Here is a 20,305-nt window from a genome sequence, read left to right as displayed (position 1 = left end):
TTCTATGTATTTGCTGTCTGTTCTTTGCTTATATTAGGAAAATTGTGTATATACTGTATGAAACTTTATTGAGATGCATAAATTGTCATAATAGAACATCATTTTCTGACTGCATATATGAATGATTGCTGCAGGTTAACAAAACTTCAAATTCTGGAGCTTCGGGAAAACCAGTTGAAAATGTTACCAAAGTAAGTTTTTTTTATTTTTTTATTAGTATAATGTTTAAATAATCCTTTTAAGTGATCTTCTGATCAAATCTGGCAATACATGACTGAACCAAACTTACAGGTTGTATGATGGAAAACAGAAGCCTTATAGAATGAGTGCATGTACATGGACAGTATTCAAGTAGAGGCTCTTCCTGTAAGGCTCCATTCACACCTAGGCGTATTGTCGCCTGTAGCGCGACGCTATTGCAGCCTGCAATACGCTGGAGGGGTTATTTAACATTGTCGGCTATGGAGATGGTTCACATCTCCACGCCGAAACGCCTGAAACTCAAAACAAGTCCCGGACCTTTTTTTCAGGCGGCTTTCGCGTTCGGCATAGCCGACAATGTTGATCACCCCTCCGGCGTATGTTAGGCTTAAAAAACGCAGCGTTTTGTCGCTGCAAATCGCGGGACAAAACGCTGCAATTTGTCGCGGCAAATCGTGGTAACATACGCCACGTTCAGGTGTGAATGCAGCCTAAAGGGAGTGTTCCCTCTGCGATGTAAATCTGGCAATCAAGGTTACGTGTGTTCACTTTGAATACTCATGTGCAGTCCTGTTTTTTTTTTTTTTTCCTTTGTGTTTTTTTTTTTTTTTCATTTTTTTTCATTTACTTTGATTAACCACTTCCATACCGCGCCTATTCTGGGACTTTTCTCCTTCATGTAAAAATCATACAGGAGTATTTTCAAATGCTTTTTTTTGGGGGGGGGGGGGGGGGGGGGGAACTGTTTCATGAATTAAAAAATAACAAAACAGTAAAGTTAGCCCAATTTTTTTTATAATGTGAAAGATGTTACGCTGAGTAAATAGATACCTAACTTGTCACGCTTTAATAGTGTGCACACTCACGGAATGGCGCAAAACTTCAGTACTTCAAAATCTCCATAGGCGACGCTTTAAATTTTTTTTATTACAGGTTACCAGTTTAGAGTTACAGAGGAGGTCTAGTGCTAGAATTTTTGCTCTAAAGCATGCGGCAATACCTCACGTGTGATTTGAACGGCTTTTACATATGTGGGCGGGACTTGCGTTCACTTCTGAGCGCGAGCTACTGGGGACAGGGGCGTTTTAATTCATATATATATATATATATATATATATATATATATATATATATTTATTTATTTATTTATTTATTTATTTATTTATTTTTTATTTTACTTAATTCTTTTTATTTTTGATCACTTTTATTCTTATTACAAGGAATGTAAACATCCCTTGTAATGAATAGTGTGTGACAGGTCCTCTTTATGGAGAAATGTGGGGTCAGTAAGACCCCACATCTCTCCTCCAGGCTGGAAAGCATGAGATTATGAAAAAAAATTCACTGATCTCATGCTTTCAGCTGCGATTGCGGCTTTGTATACTTCCGGGTTACCTGGGCATGACGTCATAACGCCGCGCCCGGGCCTCCGACGGTCATAGAGGTGACCATCTGGTCACCGGAAATCTCTATGCTCTTCATTCGACGGCGGACGATTCGTTCTCCGGTCCTCCGATGGTACGGGAAAGCCCAGAGAAGCACCGGTTGGCGGCAGGAGGGGGGGTGTCCCCTCCCGCCGCCTGTAAGAACGACCAAGCGGCGGAATCGGCGATATGATCGTTCTTATGGTAAGCAGAATCGCTGCCTGAAAAAAAAAAAAGGATATCTGAATGCAGGCATCATTCAGATATCCCCCACGGAAGTCCATGACGTCCTACGGTACGGAAGTGGTTAAATAAAAAAATATCCCAGTGACATGCTCGTCACTGCACCACGGCTACCAAAGTGTTTTCAGGCTTTTGTTAATGGACGCAGCGTAAGGATAGCGGTGCCAGGTGGTCGCACAGCGAGGTGAAGTATGTGTCCTGGCTGTGGCTGTTGCTTGAATCATTAGGACACACCCTGCATTATGCTGCCAGAGCTGGGATAAGGGTGTTTATTGAACTGGCATTCCACATAATCATACACTTGGATCTGTGCGCATTTCACTGCTCTGTTCATTCTGCATCTGACAATGTTTATCATCAGACCGGCTTAACAACAATCCTGTGTCTGTTCATGATGTTTTAACGAAGAAAAGATTCAGCTGGTTGCCAGAAAGAAAAGCAAACAAAGTCCTAGCATTTTGTCTCTAGTTTGTTTGTTCTCCTAGTTTTTAGGCCTTCGTCGGCCTGATTTCTGAGTTCTTGGTCAAATTATATGCTGGCTTTTTGGAGAAAGGGATTTATTCATTGCTCCCAACTGTCCCTGATTTCGAGGGACTGTCCCTGATTTGGAGCAATGTCCCTCTGTCCCTCATTCCCCCCCATTTTTTCCCTCATTTTGGTCTGATTTATATAGTTACATGGGGTATGTATAAAATGCACTTTTTATCTTTCAAAAGTTGTTTCCCAGTGCTAAACTTTTCATCCAAAGTCTAAATTGCTCCATTTGAACATTTTAAAAGCCAATATAAAGGAATAGTAGTGGTAAAAAAAAGTCCTTGTGGATTTAATTAACTTAAAATTGATTTTTTTTGGTTAATTCTCCTTTAAGGGGGTGTGACAAGGGGCGTGTCCTATGCCTACATACGTTTATTAGTAGGTGTCCCTCATTCCCATCTCAAAATGTTGGAAGGTATGTTTATTTACTATGGCAGTAGAAGCATTTTGAAAATGTATGTTCAGTTTACAGTCCTAGTATATGGGTTGAATATGTTCCAAAAAAATCTGGGATGCCAAGATTTGCCATCACTGGACTAGGGACTATACCCTATGGCAGGCCCTCCAGCTGTTGCGGAACTACACATCCCATGAGGCATTGTAAAACTCTGACATTCACAGACATGACTAGGCATGATGGGAATTGTAGTTCCTGAACAACTGGAAGGCCAATTGGGCAACTGGAGGGCCAGCCAAACATGAACATTTTTCAAATTTGTTTAGTTGTGTCCTTCATAGCCTTAGCAATTCATGGATTTTTTCTTGTTTATGGAATTTCTTTTTAAGCTAAAGTTCTTAAAGGTGCATCTGAGTTTGTCCAAGCTATGCAGGAATTGTTCAATGGTATACCTCTGCAACCTGCACTGCTGTGTAAGGTCCACATGGCTGTGCAAGGTCCAGACCTACTCTTCTATCGGCATCTATGTATCTCTCTTGTTTTCAAGCAGACCTTGAGTCTGTTTATTTAGCAGCACCCCTTCCCTAAATGTCACCTATCGGGGTAAAGCACCGGTAAACCCCCAGTAATACATCACAGCGCACCTTCCCCACAACAATTACCGGTAACTAGAGCTGTTGGCTGAGTAGACCTACCAAACTTGCCACCGTTAACAGGAGCAAGTTATTTATTTTTTTGGACACCTTTTTTTAAATAATTTTAAAGACCTAATTTATTTCTAAAAAATCACATTTAGTTTTCAAAATATATTTCCATATCATTGTGCAAAAGTCATATATTTTATGCAGCATACGTCAAATGTAATGGGGAAGGATGCTAGTGCTTACAGGAAATGGTGACATTTACTAGTCGCTATAACACGAGCTAAATATCGGTTCCTCATTTGAGGAAAAAAAAAATACTATTTCGGCATTAGTGATATTCTAGCCAATATGGTCATGTTAATTTGGACCATATAACCTCATAATCACTCATAATCACTCATTACCACTACATCCAACTTGTTATAGTATAGCCATCCTTTTCTACTACTAAATTCTGCTCAATTTGACTTCTTTTCTAAAAGATAAAAGATAATATAACTCTCCTCATGTTTTATATGTAATGTCCCCTTCTTTTTAAAGGTTTTAATTTTTGATCCGGCCAGTCCTCCTGTTGTGCTCATTTTCTGTATTTGCCTGGCAATTCTGCAGTCCCGCTGCTGAATTTACAGCATCCTCTCTCCATTCCATTCCATATGTGTTTATCTTTTTTGGCTCAGTGATGACTTTGCCACATCCACTATTATACAGGTGTTGTCTGCCAAGGGATATGGCTAACAAAGTCCACAGGAGAGGTAGTGTAGGGGCATCATTGGGGAGAGGGATCAGCGGTCACGAAAGAGATTTATGAGCTATTATATTGATTGGGTGATGAATAGGGCTAATGATAAGAGACTTGGGCAACCATCTAACAAGAAGCATATTCATAACACTTAAAGGAATAATAGATAGATAAAGATAAAGGCGGAATTTTCGACCGGAAATGTACAATTGCGGCGTCGTACAGTTTAGCTGCTCCGTCGAATCTTCTTAGAACATTCGACAGACACCATAAGCCTAAAAACTTTCCCCAAAATTGCTGCAAGGTCGAATGTTCCGCCTACAAGCTATAGAAGAATTCTAATGTTGTATGACACTGATCTGTATCAACGTCTGACTCAGCATATAAGAACCGGCTTCAGCCATAAGTCTTTTTGGGAGACTCTAAACACCCTGTGCCTTGTTTGACCGCCGTGCTTGTGGTCTTATCATCTGGTAAAGAGACTACATCTCTATCACACGGGTTTTCATTTGGTGGAAGAACGTGTTTTCTTTGATGTGTCATCACTTATTATAAGAAGATTTTGGACCCACTTAATTTAACTTGGGACTTTTTTGGAATCTTTTTTGATTCACTTTTACCTATTCAGCAATATATTTTGGATTAATCACATATCCATTTTATCTTTTATATGGTTGCAGTTTTTGTATTCACAATTTTTTCTGCATATGCACATCATTTATGTTATTTGTTATTGATTCCACATTTCATACATTTTGGTGGTATTAACTTTTTTCACTCATATTTATTTTTTTATTTTTTGATGTCATTATCTAATTTCTCACATATATTGTTTTTGCGCCGTACCTCATAATATAACAGACAGTGAACAATTGTCAGAGATGTAAACTGTGTGCTGTGGGTTTACTGCAAGTTCAATTGAAGCCTATGAAGATAATATTCACACTGCACCATATCAGTTCACATCGCACCCGCAGTAAACACGCACAGGACCCTTTTTGTTTGTTTTTTTCGCACCAAATTTACAACGCTTAGATGTGAACCAAAGTCATGGGATACTGTGCTTTTTACATGACCTGCGAATCTGTGTGTTCCTAAATACATCAAACCCGCTTATTGTCTTAAATAATGTGCGTTATCAGGTCTGGAGCCATTTTATGACCAGTTCAGTACTTCACACTGTACCAATTTCACCATTTCTTAATTTAGTATCCAGATTAGCTTGTTCACAGTGACAGCATCTTCTGTGTTGCCACCAGGAATATTTTAACGACAAAACATTTTCCCTAACCATAATAAGGGAACGCTTGACTACTTTTAATGTAGTTCCCAGCATGGAATTCCTTGCTTGATGTGTTGGAGCAGTTATCTATAATTTAAAGGACAAGTATCAGTCTGGGCCACTTTGTATTAAGTATTCTGGGTTATTGTGTTAAGAACATGAAATGTCATTAAGCGTTCCCTGATCTACTATTTGAAATTTATAATTTGATGAGTGATATGTTCCTCTTTTAGAACCATGAATAGGCTGACGCAGCTTGAGAGACTGGATCTCGGAAGTAATGAATTCACAGAAGTGGTGAGCAGTCCATGCTAGTACTTTGTTACTTTCACTGCCATGTAGTATATATTAACAGTACATAGTACACAGGAACAAAAAAATATATTCAAATATGTATTCTTATATTAAAAAGTTTGATATTTTGCTCCCAACGTCCCCCAAATCTCCAAATTCTCTTTTTTTGCTCTGGTCCAGCTTTTTGTTAGAGGGTGGCTATGCTTATTCCCCATGGTTCCACTGTATGTAGAAACGTAGCCACCTTCTCTTACTTGCTCCTGAAATGGACTAGGGCAGTAATGGCGAACCGTGGCACCCCAGGTGTTTTGGAACTATATTTCCCATGATGCTCAACTACACTGCAGAGTGCATGAGCTTCATGGGAAATGTTGTTCCAAAAACATTTGTGGTGCCATAATTCGCCATCACTGGACTAGGGACCATACTCTGGCAGGGATCTCCAAACGACACCCCCCCAGCTGTTGCGGAACTACATGTCCCATGAGACCGTTTAAAACTCTGACATTCAGACATGACTAGGCATGATGGGAAATGTAGTTCCTGAACAACTGGAGGGCCATAGTTTGGAGACCCCTGCTTTACGTCATTGGTTCCACTCATGCCAGGGTGCTTGGTGTAATCCTAGAGTCTGATCTCACCTTCTCGCCTTTGGCCCCCACTATCCAATCGTGTTAAATCTTGCCGCCTTATCCTCCACAATATTTCCAGAATTGACCTCTTCTTGACTAACGACACTGCAAAACAACTTATTCTCTCCTTGGCTAATTTCCACCTTGACTACTGCAACTCTAGCCTCACTGGCCTACCTTTACACAAGTTATCCCCCCTTCAGTCTATTATGAATTCTGCTGCTGGACTAACTGATCTGTGTCTGCTACTCCTCTCTGCCAAACTCTTCACTGGCTTCCACTAGAACTGACATTCACAATTCTAAATACTATAAACCACAACGTACAAAGCCATCTACAACATCACCCCCAGCTATACCACTAACCCCATCTGCAGATATTGCCCAAATCATCCTCTATGCTCCTCCCAAGACATCCTGCTCTCTAGCTTCTATTTTGCCTCCTTCCACATTCACCACCAGGACTTCTCCAAAACCTCTCCCATCCTCTTGAACTCCCTACCCCGTTATGTTCAGTCAAGTCCTACCCTGTCCACCATTAGGCGGTCTTTGAAAACTCATTTATTCATGGAAGCCTACCAAACCTCCACATATGAACTGTATTTGAGTCACCTCCTTTAGATCACCCCCTGCATTACATTTTGTACCACCTCCCCATCCCTGTAGATTGTAAGCTCCAAGAGCAGGACCCTTTGATTCCTTCTGTATTGTAATTGTACTGTCCCCCTTTACAGTATTTCACAAAAGTGAGTACACACCTCACATTTTTGTAAATATTTTATTATATCTTTTCATGTGACAACACTGAAGAAATGACAATTTGCTACAAAGTAGTGAGTGTACAGCTTGTATAACAATGTAAATTTGCTGTCCCCTTAAAATAACTCAACACAGTCATGTCTAAACCGCTGGCAACAAAGGTGAGTACACCCCTAAGTGAAAATGTTCAAATTGGACACAATTTGCTATTTTCCCTTTCTGGTGTCATGTGACTCGTTAGTATTACAAGGTCTCAGGTGTGAATGGGGAGCAGGTGTGTTAAATTTGGTGTTATCACTCTCACTCTCTCATACTGGTCACTGGAAGTTCAACATGGCACCTCATGGCAAAGAGCTCTGAGGATCTGAATAAAATAATTATTGCTCTACATAAAGCTGGCCTAGGCTATAAGATGATTGCCAAGACCCTGAAACTGAGCTGCAGCACAGTGGCCAAGACTATACAGCGGTTTAATGGGAAAGATTCCACTCAGAACAGACCTCTCCAGGGCCGCTCAGCATCATATCCAGAGACTGTCTTCGTGAAATAGGTGTATAGGTGCTGCCAGCAATGCTGCAGAGGTTGAAGGGGTGGGGGTCAGCCTGTCAGTGCTCAGACCATATGCCACACACTGCATCAAATTGGTCTGCATGACTGTCTTCCCAGAAGGAAGCCTCTTCTAAAAATGATGCACAAGAAAGCCCACAAATAGTTTGCTGAAGACAAGTAGACTAAGGACATGGATTACTGGAACCATGTCTTGTGGTCTGATGAGACCAAGATAAACTTATCTGGTTCAGATGGTGTCAAGCGTGTGTGGCGGCAACCAGGTGCGGAGTACAAAGACAAGTGTGTCTTGCCTACAGTCAAGCATGGTGGTGGGAATGTCATGGTCTGGGGCTGCATGAGTGCTGCCGGAACTGGGGAACTACAGTTTATTGAGGGAACCATGAATGCCAACATGTACTGTGACATACTGAAGCAGAGCCTCCCTTCGGAGACTGGGCTGCAGGGCAGTATTCCAACATAACGACCCCAAACGCACCTCCAAGATGACCACTGCCTTGCTAAAGGAGCTGAGCTTTAAAGGTGATGGACTGGCCAAGCATGTCTCCAGTCCTAAACCCTATTGAGCATCTGTGGGGAATCCTCAAATGGAATGTGGAGGAGAGCAAGGTCTCCAACATCCACCAGCTCTGTGATGTCATCATGGAGGAGGACTCCAGTGGCAACCTGTGAAGCTCTGGTAAACTCCATGCCCAAGAGGGTTAAGGCAGTGCTGGAAAATAATGGTGGGCACACAAAATATTTACACTTTTGGACATTTTCACTTAGGGGTGTACTCACTTTTATTACCAGCGGTTTAGACATTAATGACTGCGTGTTGAATTATTTTGCGGGGAAAGCAAATCTACACTGTTATACAAGATGTACACTCACTACTTTACATTGTAGAAAAGTGTCATTTCTTCAGTGTTGTCACATGAAAAGATATAATAAAATATGTACAAAATTGTGAAGAGTGTACTCACTTTTGTGAGATACTGTATATTGTAAAGTGCTGTGTAAACTGTTGCCGCTATCTAGATCCTTTATAATAGTAATTTTCAGTGTGCATAGAGTAGTGTATATTACTGTGTGACCTGCTCATTCCAAACAAATGATAGTAAGAGGAAAAAGGAGAGGTTTGAGAACTCATGGAAGGATGTTAAAGGGAGGCAGAAACCACAGTAAAATACATTTTAATTAAAAATAAATTACAAGGCTAGGGAATATTTGGGGAATAAACATATTTGTTGATGTCATTTTAATCAAGGTGGTTCAAGACAAACAAAAATTCCTAAGTTGACGTTTATTGAGACCTCTCTCTTCCCATTCTGAAGAGAATTTGCACCTGCTAAACCCTGGGCTGAGATTTACAGCAAGTGCAAGCCAATTGTATTTATTGAACTGCAGGTTGACTTCTTCATTGTTACAGAATAACAGCTGTCTTCCTGGTGGGTTACTGGTGTTATAGGCTGGATGTTTATCAAGTATAAAAATGCACAGACACTTGTGCAAGCGACTGGATTGTAAGGGCCCTTTCACAGCTAACGCAGTTGGATGTATTTTGGACTGCACTCCAACTGCATAGAAAGTCCAAAATCCAGGCAATCCTATGGGCATAGTGCAAAAAAGTGCAGCATGCTTCATTATTCCACACTGCAAATGCACTGCAGGGTATCACTGTGCACATAGAAGCTCAAGGAAAGAAAGAAGTGACCTCACAGGACAAGGAAACAACACGCAGTTACTTGCAGTTTCTAGTGTAAATGGGCCTTAAGGATCGCGTTAACTTCAAACCCACTAGATGTAGTCCAGAAAGTAAAAACTTGGTACTGGCACTTGCAGGGGAAGATTTCAGGTGTATCTTACCAATTCTTAGTACTTGCCACTTTATTATTTGTTCTTTTAAATAATGTGAACTTCTTTCAAAATTGTTTTCTTCCAGCCTGAAGTACTTGAACAACTAAGCGGCCTGAAGGAATTCTGGATGGATGGCAATAGACTAACATATATCCCAGGGGTATGTACTGTGTGCCATACTGTTCATATATTAAGAGGGAGAATTAAAAACTGAAAGAATCACAACAAGCGTTTTTGCAACATTGGTTTTGTAGCCGGTTCACACTTCCACGGCACGACTTCGGGGGTGACTCTGCAAGTCGTCCTGAAGACAACTTCAGAGGCGACCTGCAAAACGACTTCTGTATAGAAGTCAATGCAGGTCGCCCCGAGCCGCCCCCGAAGTCGTGCAAGAAACTTTTTCTAAGTCGGAGCGACTTGCGTGGCTCCTATTAGAACGGTTCCATTGCATTGAATGGGACGCGACTCGTCAGGCGGCTCAGCCTGTGAAGAAATGTATCCTAGTTCCTGTGTGCCCATTTGTCAATTTCTTCCTATGAGAAAAATTAGCAAAAAATACTGCCCTCGTGTTTTGTATATCCCCTGAGCTCCAACTTTTAAATCCTGCATTTTAGTTTTTTTTCTGACCTTGTTGTATTTACAGTTTTGGAATATTCTGCAAATACATGTAGTATACATTAGTATCTTTATCGCATAGTGGTGTTTGTTTTAGCTATTTAAAGAAATTTTAAAGGAAAGGGATTTTGATGGTGACTAATAGGACAGTTGAACCATGAAATTATTTTGTTTGATTCATTATGTACTTCAGTTGTAAATGATGCTTGTAGGATGAACCCTCCATAGGTGAAATCCCCCCCCCCCCAGCTAACAAATTATGATATAAGGCAAGATTTTGCTTTATCATACCCCAAGTGCACTCTAATAGGGCGTTTGTTGCTGCTTGAAGTTCTTGAATTGGGGCCATCTCTTCCTAAAAAGCCGAGAGCTGGAACGCCTATTGGTTTTTCCAGCTGAGTGGATCAGTGTCCTGGTGACATGTCTTGCATACATCTACTAATAAAGCAGAATGGCATTGTTATTACCTATCCCTTGTAAAAAAAAAAAATGAAAAAAAAATATGGCAGTAAGTACACAAAGGAAAACTGCCTGAGCTTGAGAAACCCCATCTCTGCTGAAGATTCTCCTGTTAATGGTGATATGTGATATCAGTAAATGTATACTAGGAGGGTGGCATTGTTATATGTTCTTTTTGTTTGTTGTAGTTTCTTGGAAGTCTGAAGCAACTGACTTACTTGGACCTTTCAAAGAACAACATAGAAATGGTGGAAGATGGCATCGCTGGGTGTGAAAGTTTACAAGATCTGCTACTGTCGAGCAATGCCATACAGCAATTACCAGAGTCTATTGGTTGGTATCTAGGAGGTGGATGTATATGACCCTTTCATATATAAAAAAGGGAATTTAAAGGTCAAGTTTACTTTGATTTTTTTATTCAATCTCCCCTATGTACCAATATAGCATTTATGTACTTCTTTTGCAAAAAATAAATGTATTTATTCTCTACACTCTTACCTCACTGTCTTCATGGCTGTTTAAAAACACTTCTCCATTACTTCTGCCTTACTTCCTGGACAGACTTTAGATCATGACACATGACGGTGTTGACCAGCTGAGGGTAGATGATGCAAAGTGTGTGCTAATGAGATCAGCTGGTCAACTCCTTCCTGTGTCACGACCTAAAGTCTGAACAGGAAGTAAGGCAGACGTAATTGAGCAGTCTTTTTAAACCGCTATGAAGAGAGTTAGGTAAGTCTGTGTAGAATACATGGAAAGCTATTTTATTATTGAAAAATAAGTACATTAATGCTATATTGGTACACAGGGGAGCTGGAATTTAGATTAAAAAAATAACTTGGCCATTAAAAGATGTTATCCTTTCTTTGAGTAGGGCCCATCCATGTAGTAACCTAAGATGGCTGTTTATCACACCCTCATATAAGGAGCAGCTCCTTACTTTATTTGGCAATCTAGAGTCCAATTGTTTAAATGTAAGGGCACCCACACAATTCAGATTTTATTTTAAAACCACTATTAAATTTAAAACTTGAGAAGCGGCCCTTCTTGAAAAGAATGCAGTTAATGCTTACTGTATGAGATTTGTAATGTGCTTCTTGTATCAGTATGATTTCTGTTTTTTTTATTTTGAATGCAGGTGCACTGAAGAAGTTGACCACTCTGAAAGTGGATGAAAACCAGCTCATGTATTTACCAGACTCTATTGGAGGGTAAGTTGTAGAATTTAATGAGAAAAAAGCAATGTAGATTACCAGATAGATAGTTCTTTTGTTTGCTAGATATTCTAACCTAGCTTCAAATATTAGACAATGAGTAAAAAAAAAAAAAAAGTGTTAATATGTAGTCTGGCTACAAGGAATGGAAATATTATTTTAGAGTATTTGCATTTCACAGCAATTTGGTAATGAATAACTTCAATTCTAGTCCACTTCAGGTTTTGATGTGTTAAAGCTTTTTATATAGTGCAGGTTTACTAAACCATTTTCAGAAGGCCATATGCAGGCAAAAATGCAAGTCAAGTAAAAATGCAAAACGTACCAGGTAAGAAAATACATATTCTGGACAGGGAAGTGGTGCAAGCCATAGCCAGCTGCCCAGCAGAGGATCTAGACATCCTTAACTGTTTGACCTTTTAAAATGACACGTTTTAGGTAACAAATTCATTAAGGTTGAAATCCAGACAAACTGCTAAATACATAGTGGAAATACATATATGGGAGTGGTTTAACCTACTAAAAGATTTGATTGAAATGCTTGATTGACACAGCACTGCCAAAGACCACAGCCAGGCTGCTGACTGACTTTTCTTTACTGCAATAAAAACTGAATTTTTTTTAAATGGGCCATCAGGAGGTTTATGCCATAATGTGCTAGTATGCAGAGCATATTGGCAAACTATGGCAGACTTACCTGTCAAATAAAGCCCTCCAGTGCGTCACTATCTGCTCTCCAGCTGATATCCGGGTGCTTCCATTTTCTCCTAGTTTTTCTTCTCGGGTTCGCTCTATTTGGCCGCTTAAATGGCCAGGCCTTGATGACGTCACTCCTGCACATGTACACAAGAATCCCTTTCAGCACAGAGCGGTGCCATAAATGAACTCTGAGCTCTGCGTGTGTGGCTCAATGTATTTTGCAGCTGACATACAGACGGGAGCATTTTTGACAGGTCTCTTCTCTTTGCCTGTCAACGGTTTGTTAATAATTTGATTCAGACTGATTTAAAGTGCAAGTAAGCCCTAACTGAATGACCTATTTTCACCTTTTGTTTTTTTTATACATCTTTTGTTGCATCTCAGTGCTGATGAAGTCCCGCAGTCAGTTCTTGCCTGCATTCAACTGCTGTATTTCATTTCTCAGGTCAGGGTTTTCTGATAGTGACAGCAGTGGGACATGCATGTGCAAAGTGTTTTTATAATGCAAGGGGATAATTAGGAGACAGGAAAATACTGTCCCTAAAAGAAAATATGCAGTAATAATCCTAATGAAAGCTCCAGATTATAAAATATTGAAAAATACTTTTAGGATTGCATTAACATTTTAAAGCTTTTTTTTAGCTTTAATAATGACATTTACATATATATGTATATGTAATCCCAATCATCCAAATCTCTTCAAGAACACTTTCTGAACTCCTGCCCTATCTGTTTCTGGCACTTAGTGGAAACCTTTGTAATTGCTCTTTAATTTGTTCTGCTTCCCCACCCACTCTGTGCCTATCAATTTTTCATTGAAGAGCATTGGAGCAAATGCACTTCCTGTCTACAGACACCCAGTCTCCCACAAGACCCACTGACTGTCATGGAAATGTCCCCTGGGCTTTAGGTGGTGTCGGTCACTGCTGCTGTCTCCTATGTGGTACACACAACTTTCACATGGCCAGAGAGAGTTACTCCAGAGCCCGCCCCCAGTGAGCACTGAATAATAGGAACTGGTAACAGTGTAAATTGTTACTACATGTCTGAATACGGTCTTCGAGAGTAGAACTGACATTTTTGTTCCTTATTGTATTAGGTGATTATGTGTGCTGTATTGTTCAGAAACAATAAGGAGTAATAAGCTGTGTGTACTAGCTGAGATAAGCATGATGCATGCTAATCATTAAACACTGTTGATTTTAAATTCCTACATTTGCTGGATCTGCCTGACTCCTCCCAGGTCAAAATTAAAAGACTAAAGGGCCGTACACAGGGGCCAAACATCGGGACCGTATCAGCCAGTTCAATAGAAACTGGCCGACATTCAGCCCCTGTGTACGGCAGCTGATCCGACAGAAGCAGGGCGAAATGTCCGACTTCTGGCCAATGGCTGAAAGCGCTGACCATTGTGTTCTGGCGAGGGAGCTCACATCAGAACACAATAGCTCAGCTTGGCAGATAGTGGTACTATCATTGGATTTGTTAGTACAGGATCTCCTTCCAAGCTCTTAGAGTATACAGATATTGTGTACCAGGCTTAAGGCTGGCCATACATTTTACAATCTTTTTATTTAATTTCTTTTGGATTTACCTTCAATTATATATATTGAAAGGGCCTGGTTGCATACAAATTGAAAGTGTTTAGGTTTGTCCTCGTATTATATAGTTTAGGTAAATCTAAAGTGATATGACCTTTTTTCTTAAAATGTTTAGGGTAGAAAATTTTAATGAAGTGTTAAAAAAAGAAAGCTGCAGAATAAGCAGTAGTGGGGCGAGTATAAAATAAATATTGCTGCAGGCTGGAGTTTTGCCCTAATATGTTATATTTGCAGCTTTCCTTAAAGTGATGGTTAACTTGACAAAGAACGAATTGTTTCCCTGCAGGTTAACCTCATAATGTGCTAGTTTGTACTGCATACTAGCACATTGTGTCAGACTTGCCTGTAAAGCTGATGCCTTCCGAAGTGAGCTGTCTACGCTGAAAGGGCTTCCATCTTCAACTTGTCTTCCTTCCGAGTTCACGCGCTCCAGTTTGAATGGCTGGGCTGTGATGACGTCTATCCCGCACATGCGCAAGTCATTATTACGTCACAGCGCTCTGAATGGATGGCACACTTGAGTGTGCCATCCATTCAGAGCACAGTGTGCTTTGGCCAGTGACGTCACCAGCTGCTACAAATGTGAATATCTCCTAAACGGTTCACTTATAGGAGATATTCACTTTACCTACAGGTAAGTCTTGTTCTAGGCTTACCTGTAGGTACAAGTAAAGAAGCAGACTTTTTACTACTATTTAAAAATAGTGCCTGGTGATCCTGCCATGAAGGCCTGTTATAGGGTGTCAATGATGTGTCTCCAAGTTCTGCTTCTGTGTTGTCAACACACATTATGCAGACATGCTCCACTGTAGTCCTCATTGCTAAATCTACCCTAACAAATGCCATGCAACCTTAGCTGGAGTACATGTGGACAGGACTGAAGAACATGAGCAGCAGTGCAATGTAACAATGGGTGAAAAAAGGTGAAAACACGTTTTTTTGTTTTGCTTCCAGGCTTGTTTCCTTAGAAGAGCTGGATTGCAGTTTCAATGAAGTTGAAGCATTACCTTCCTCTATAGGGCAGTTTTCTCAGATACGAACGTTTGCTGCTGATCACAACTTTCTGATACATCTTCCCCCAGAGGTACAGTGCTCGTTTTGTTCATACTCTGTATGTCTAAATCAAATGAGAAAATGGCAAGACAATCTTTAACTGGCTAAAAAGAAGCCCGTGGTGGGGATTAATTCACTTTACAGACTTCCACAGCGTTCTACATAACTTATCAGCCATTCAGTGTGGATTTGATTACTTAGATCAATACTCCTTTATTGAGCATACATTTTACTCTATCTGCATGTTTAAATAAAAGATCTGGTAAATTAATCTTAACGCTTGGTGGCAGGTACCCCATGGTGACTATACCTATCTTAGCTATGCAGCGTCATTGCCCTGATCTGCTGCTGTAGGGCCCCAGAAATCCTAAGGAAATATTGACTTGATATTTGCATAAACACACAGCCCACTTGACAGCATTAGGGCCTAAAGTTAAACAGCTTAGAAACTGGCGGAAGAGTTGTGGAAGGCGAGTGCCATTGGTGCCCCAGTCTAAAGGCGCTTTGAGCTGCTTGTAAGTATGGTTACAGTAGTATTAAATTCTCAATGTTTTGTCACCTAAACATATCGATCGAATAAAGTAAACTGTTTGTTAAACTTAATTTTCAACGTTCGATGATGTTGGCACTTGCTTTCTCTCACTGCTTCTTCCCTGAACTTCTGGTCTTCATAGGAAATAGTTGACAGTGGAGAGTGCAGTCTGGAGTAGGTCTGCTAGCTTGAATGTGTGTGAGGTGATGGACAGAGCAGAAGATTATCTTGCTATCCTTGGCTATGGGACTGTGTGTTTCTATTGATTTACACTAAAGGGAGACACAGCTCTTGTGTTTGCATGCAAGAGTGTCTCCATAGGATGCCAATAGAGAAAGGAGCCACCCTGAAACTGAAAACCTGGCCATGGCACAAGCTTAACCGCTTCAATACAGGGCACGTATACACCATCCTGCCCAGACCAATTTTCAGCTTTCAGCACTATCACAATTTGAATGACAATTACGCGGTTATGCGATGCTGTACCCAAACAACCTTTTTTCCCAACAAAAAGGCTTTTATTTTTTGAGCTACAAATAAAAATAGCCTGCAAATTTTGAAAAAAAAAATTGTTTGTTACAAAACTATGTAAATAAGTACATTTGCTCCTTCACTGATGGTAACTGATGAGGCTGCACTGAGGGGCACTGATGAGGCAGTACTGATGAGGTGGCACTTATATGCAGCACTGATGGGCACTGTTAGGCCGGCACTGATAGATTGCACTGTTAGGCAGCAATGATTGGCATCCCTGGTGGTCCTGGGTGGGCATCCTCGGGGGGGGGGGGGGGGGTGATTTCACACAGCTGATCATGTGGTAAAGCGTCTACATCAGAGGCTCTTTACCAGGATTGGCGATGCAGCGTGTCAGACTGACGCACCACACCACAGATCGCCGTGCTGTGTGCTACCATGGGCGCACGCTAGTGGCTTATCCTGCTGGACATTATATGATCAGTCAGGATAATGCAACCGCTTTCCGCATGTCATATTGCTATATGGCAGGCGGGAAGTGGTTAACTGGAACATAGGCAAGGATTAAAAGAAGCTGCATACTCAGTAAGTGATTACTGCTCAAAGTGCTTATAAACTGAGTGTTTGATATCACTTTAACCTCTTCCCGCCAACGTGGTGGATATATGCGGCCTCTCTGCGAATGGGTTTTAATTCCAAGAGTCTGCATATATGCGGCACTATGTAAACACTTTTCTGTGCTGAGAGCATGCACCCTGCGCACTCCCAGCATTGTCACCAGCAGGGACCAGAAAGCTCCCAAAGCATACTTGCGATCTGGAGCTTTCCGATCATGTGACAGCCAATCACAGCAGTTACATGACCCGAATGCCTGCCTCCGCCTCCCGGCATTTAGAAGCTCTTAAAGAGCGGGGATGCAGCAGCGGGCAATGGGTTAAAGCTGAAATCTAAAACAAATATGTCTATAAACCTGTGTATTCTTACTTAAAGTAGTTCTGAAGGCACAAGTTTTTTATTTTACCCTAGTACATTCTCTGCATTAAGGTAAAAAACCTTCCAATAGCAGCTCCTTCAGCACCCCTCCCCTAAACACTTACCCAAGTCTGTTCTCGATCCAGCACTGTCCCATCTGCAGCAGCTCTATTCCCCTCTTCCTTGTCTCAGGGCTTTGCTGAGGCGGGGCCAGGGCCGAGCCATGCTGTGTGTGTCTGTAGACGCACACAGCCCAACTCGGGTTTAAGCCTACACAAGGCCCCCATAGCAAGCGGCTTGTGGAGGAGCTGAGAGCACTGGAGGGGGGGGACCATAGAAAAGAGGGGGTTTGGAGTTGCTCTGTGCAAAACCACTGCACAGAGCAGGTAAGTAAAGCATTTTTAATTTTATGTGGAAAAAATTAAGTTTAGAATCTATTTAAGTCTTGGTGTCTCTTGTGTATTTTTTCCACATCTGTGAAGTATTTTTTAACACGTGCTTGTAGCTTTTGTGCAGGAGCTTCCTGTAATAGACCGGTTAGTGTGTGTCACTCCCCTTGTGTAGGGGGACTGGTCTTGTATCGGTCCCCTTGCAGTTTTCTGCAGGCATCCTGTAACGTGTGGACCTGCAGGGTCCCTCCCTAAAGCCCTGATCTCTGCATATGCTGTATTCAGTACAATGTTGATCCCTCTATTATAATAAAAATGTTGATGGAAAAAAAAATCCCCCTATATTTCTGAAAACTTGGGGTTTTTCCGTGCTTACGGTTCAGCTCAGTGACCAGGACAAATAGGGTAAACAATAAGATTTTGAGTGGTTTACAGCCATAGAATATGTAGTCATCCAGGTGCTACCTAAAATAACGTACCTGTTAAAAAAAAAAAAAAAAAACTTGCCAAATTCTCCTACTTTTCGTACATTTTCAGACTTTTCTTTAGGAACCTGTGGCCAGGACCACATGTATTTTACAGACAATTATAAAAAGTCAGGATATCTTTTGCTGGGGAGGATTTTTTTTTTTTAGAATCTTTGGAAGAGATTGTATACCCTGTCCAGACTCACTTAATGTTATCAGCAGAAAGATGAGTGGAAGGAAGTAATAGGCCTTTTCATATCCATTTATGTTCTAACACTATCTGCACATGACCTTGTTTACTTGCCACGGAGGAAAAAGTTTGGCGGGTCTGATAAATGGTCTGTGCTGGCCCTTTAGTATTAGACATTTCATCATGACAGATTGAGCTTCAGATGAAATAGATAACTAGAGAGCAGCCTGTAGAAAGTAAATGGAATGTTGTAGCTTGTAGGAATTGTTTGCTTGCTATATTCCCCCCCCCCCTTTTTCCTAATCTAGTTCTTGTCTTCTTTTGAACTTTAGTCAGAGCTGGTGTCTCGGAGAGGCAATGGGAGGCAGTTGCTCTCCAAAATGTATTTTGCCCCTTACATATCCTTCATATAGCATTTCCTGATCTTTGTTTTGTTCCATTGCAAGAGTGCCCCCACATTAATGATATATTGCGCCCTCTGGATCAGTCCCAGATCTGACTTTAAGTCACCCTTTTCTTTATTTCCTTTTCTTTTTTTATCTTTTTTTTAATTTATTTTTATTCTTTATAGACAGCAGTCTCCAACAAATCAAAACAATATAATGAGACATAAAGTATACAACCAAGAATATTTTCAAGTGACCAAATTGGCCGCTGTCAATAACAAGCATCACTCAGACAGTACTAGCCATGTATGTTGTTCCATCAGAGATAGAATAAGATTAGAAGACTAGTGGAAAAGATGGCGATGACTGAGGTCGTACCATGTGGTACACTAGGAAGTCCATGCAGAACTCAAAAGTATAAAGAAAGAAAATAACATAAGACACACTGCTGGTTTTATTTTTTTGTGTGAAGTCAAAGAATAGGGGAAGAGCCAGGGGGGAAAGAAGGGGAGGATATATACTGTATACATCACACAGAATCTGGTGAGGCTGTACATAGTAAAAAATCGACCTCCAGGTTTTATTGTCAAAGCTTAATTGAACAAGCTCAAGTTAGAAGCTGATTGGTTACTATGCACAGCTGCACCAGTTTTAGTAAATCTCTGCCAGTGTGTCTAGTGTTCTCATTTAGCAGTAGGAGGGGGAACTGTTATCCTCCTTGGACACTTGCTGAAGATGCTGGCTATATTTTGTAGCATCAGATTTAAATTTGTTTATTATTTGTGTAGATTGGGGCCTGGAAAAACACCACTGTGTTGTTCTTGCATTCAAACAAATTGGAGTCCCTCCCAGAGGAAATGGCCGATATGCAGAAACTCAAGGTCATTAATCTGAGTGACAACAAGTAAGTCATGTTTTTGGAATGTGTGCCTTAAATATATTTGTTTTCTAATTTCATAACCAAAGACAACAATCTGATTTGAAGTTATATAAAAAGTACTGTATGCGTAAGTTAAAATTAACCCATAGATGCCACATTAGGCACAAGTCGCCTTTCAGCAAAAGTATAATATATATATATATAAGTATTGGTGATTCAATCTTCTAGCCTGCCTGCATTTAAAAAGCAGACTTCTTATATGCTTAAACGAGAAGTCCAGCCTGAGCTTGTGTGGCTAGGCTTCTCCTATGGGTCACAGGAGTGCAATTCGTTCTGCCCTCCTGTGACCCATTTTTGGGTCTAGAAAGTCCGCTCTCTGCTGACATCATGGATATCGGTCCAGGCACCACGTCATTGCGACAATAAAGTCTGGATCCGCCACCCATCTCAGCCTTTCAGTGAGACACTGAGAACCTAAGATGGCCCCTCTACAACCCAGTGCTCCAGTGAGAGAGGAGGAGCAGAGCATAGAGCTGCTGATTGACAGTCTCCAGCTCCTTGCTTGGGGAGCTGCGAGAACCAAGACATCGGTGATGTGTAGAGGCGCCAGGGGACAGACGCAGCATCGGAGCGATGCTGCATCCACCTAGGTAAGTATAATGTAGGAAAAAAAGACCAAACCCAAACTTATCTTTTAATATCCGCATTTATTGCATAAAAATCTACATGGACTGTCGGGTCTGTGGGCACTTTCACAGCAGAGGTATTTTATTTGTATAACTTCTATGAATGTTAGTCCAACTGGACAAACTCAGACATT

The 20,305-nt window shown here is 40.9% G+C and overlaps 1 protein-coding gene across 4 annotated transcripts in view; it reads left to right on the top strand.

Moving 5' to 3' along the window:
• ERBIN (erbb2 interacting protein) overlaps nucleotides 1-20,305 on the top strand; it is a 321,390-nt gene that overhangs the window by 245,138 nt on the left and 55,947 nt on the right. For all 4 annotated transcript variants that reach the window (XM_040340100.1, XM_040340071.1, XM_040340090.1 and 1 more), the window contains 7 exons: nucleotides 135-191; nucleotides 5,698-5,761; nucleotides 9,640-9,714; nucleotides 10,817-10,961; nucleotides 11,767-11,839; nucleotides 15,097-15,226; nucleotides 19,394-19,509. In XM_040340100.1, the coding sequence (XP_040196034.1) occupies nucleotides 135-191; nucleotides 5,698-5,761; nucleotides 9,640-9,714; nucleotides 10,817-10,961; nucleotides 11,767-11,839; nucleotides 15,097-15,226; nucleotides 19,394-19,509 (660 nt within the window). The remainder of the gene's footprint in view (nucleotides 1-134; nucleotides 192-5,697; nucleotides 5,762-9,639; nucleotides 9,715-10,816; nucleotides 10,962-11,766; nucleotides 11,840-15,096; nucleotides 15,227-19,393; nucleotides 19,510-20,305) is intronic.

The sequence above is a fragment of the Rana temporaria genome, chromosome 1, assembly GCF_905171775.1.
Source record: "Rana temporaria chromosome 1, aRanTem1.1, whole genome shotgun sequence".
In the NCBI taxonomy this organism is placed as follows: domain Eukaryota; kingdom Metazoa; phylum Chordata; class Amphibia; order Anura; family Ranidae; genus Rana; species Rana temporaria.
This window is presented reverse-complemented; position numbering and strand designations above follow the sequence as displayed.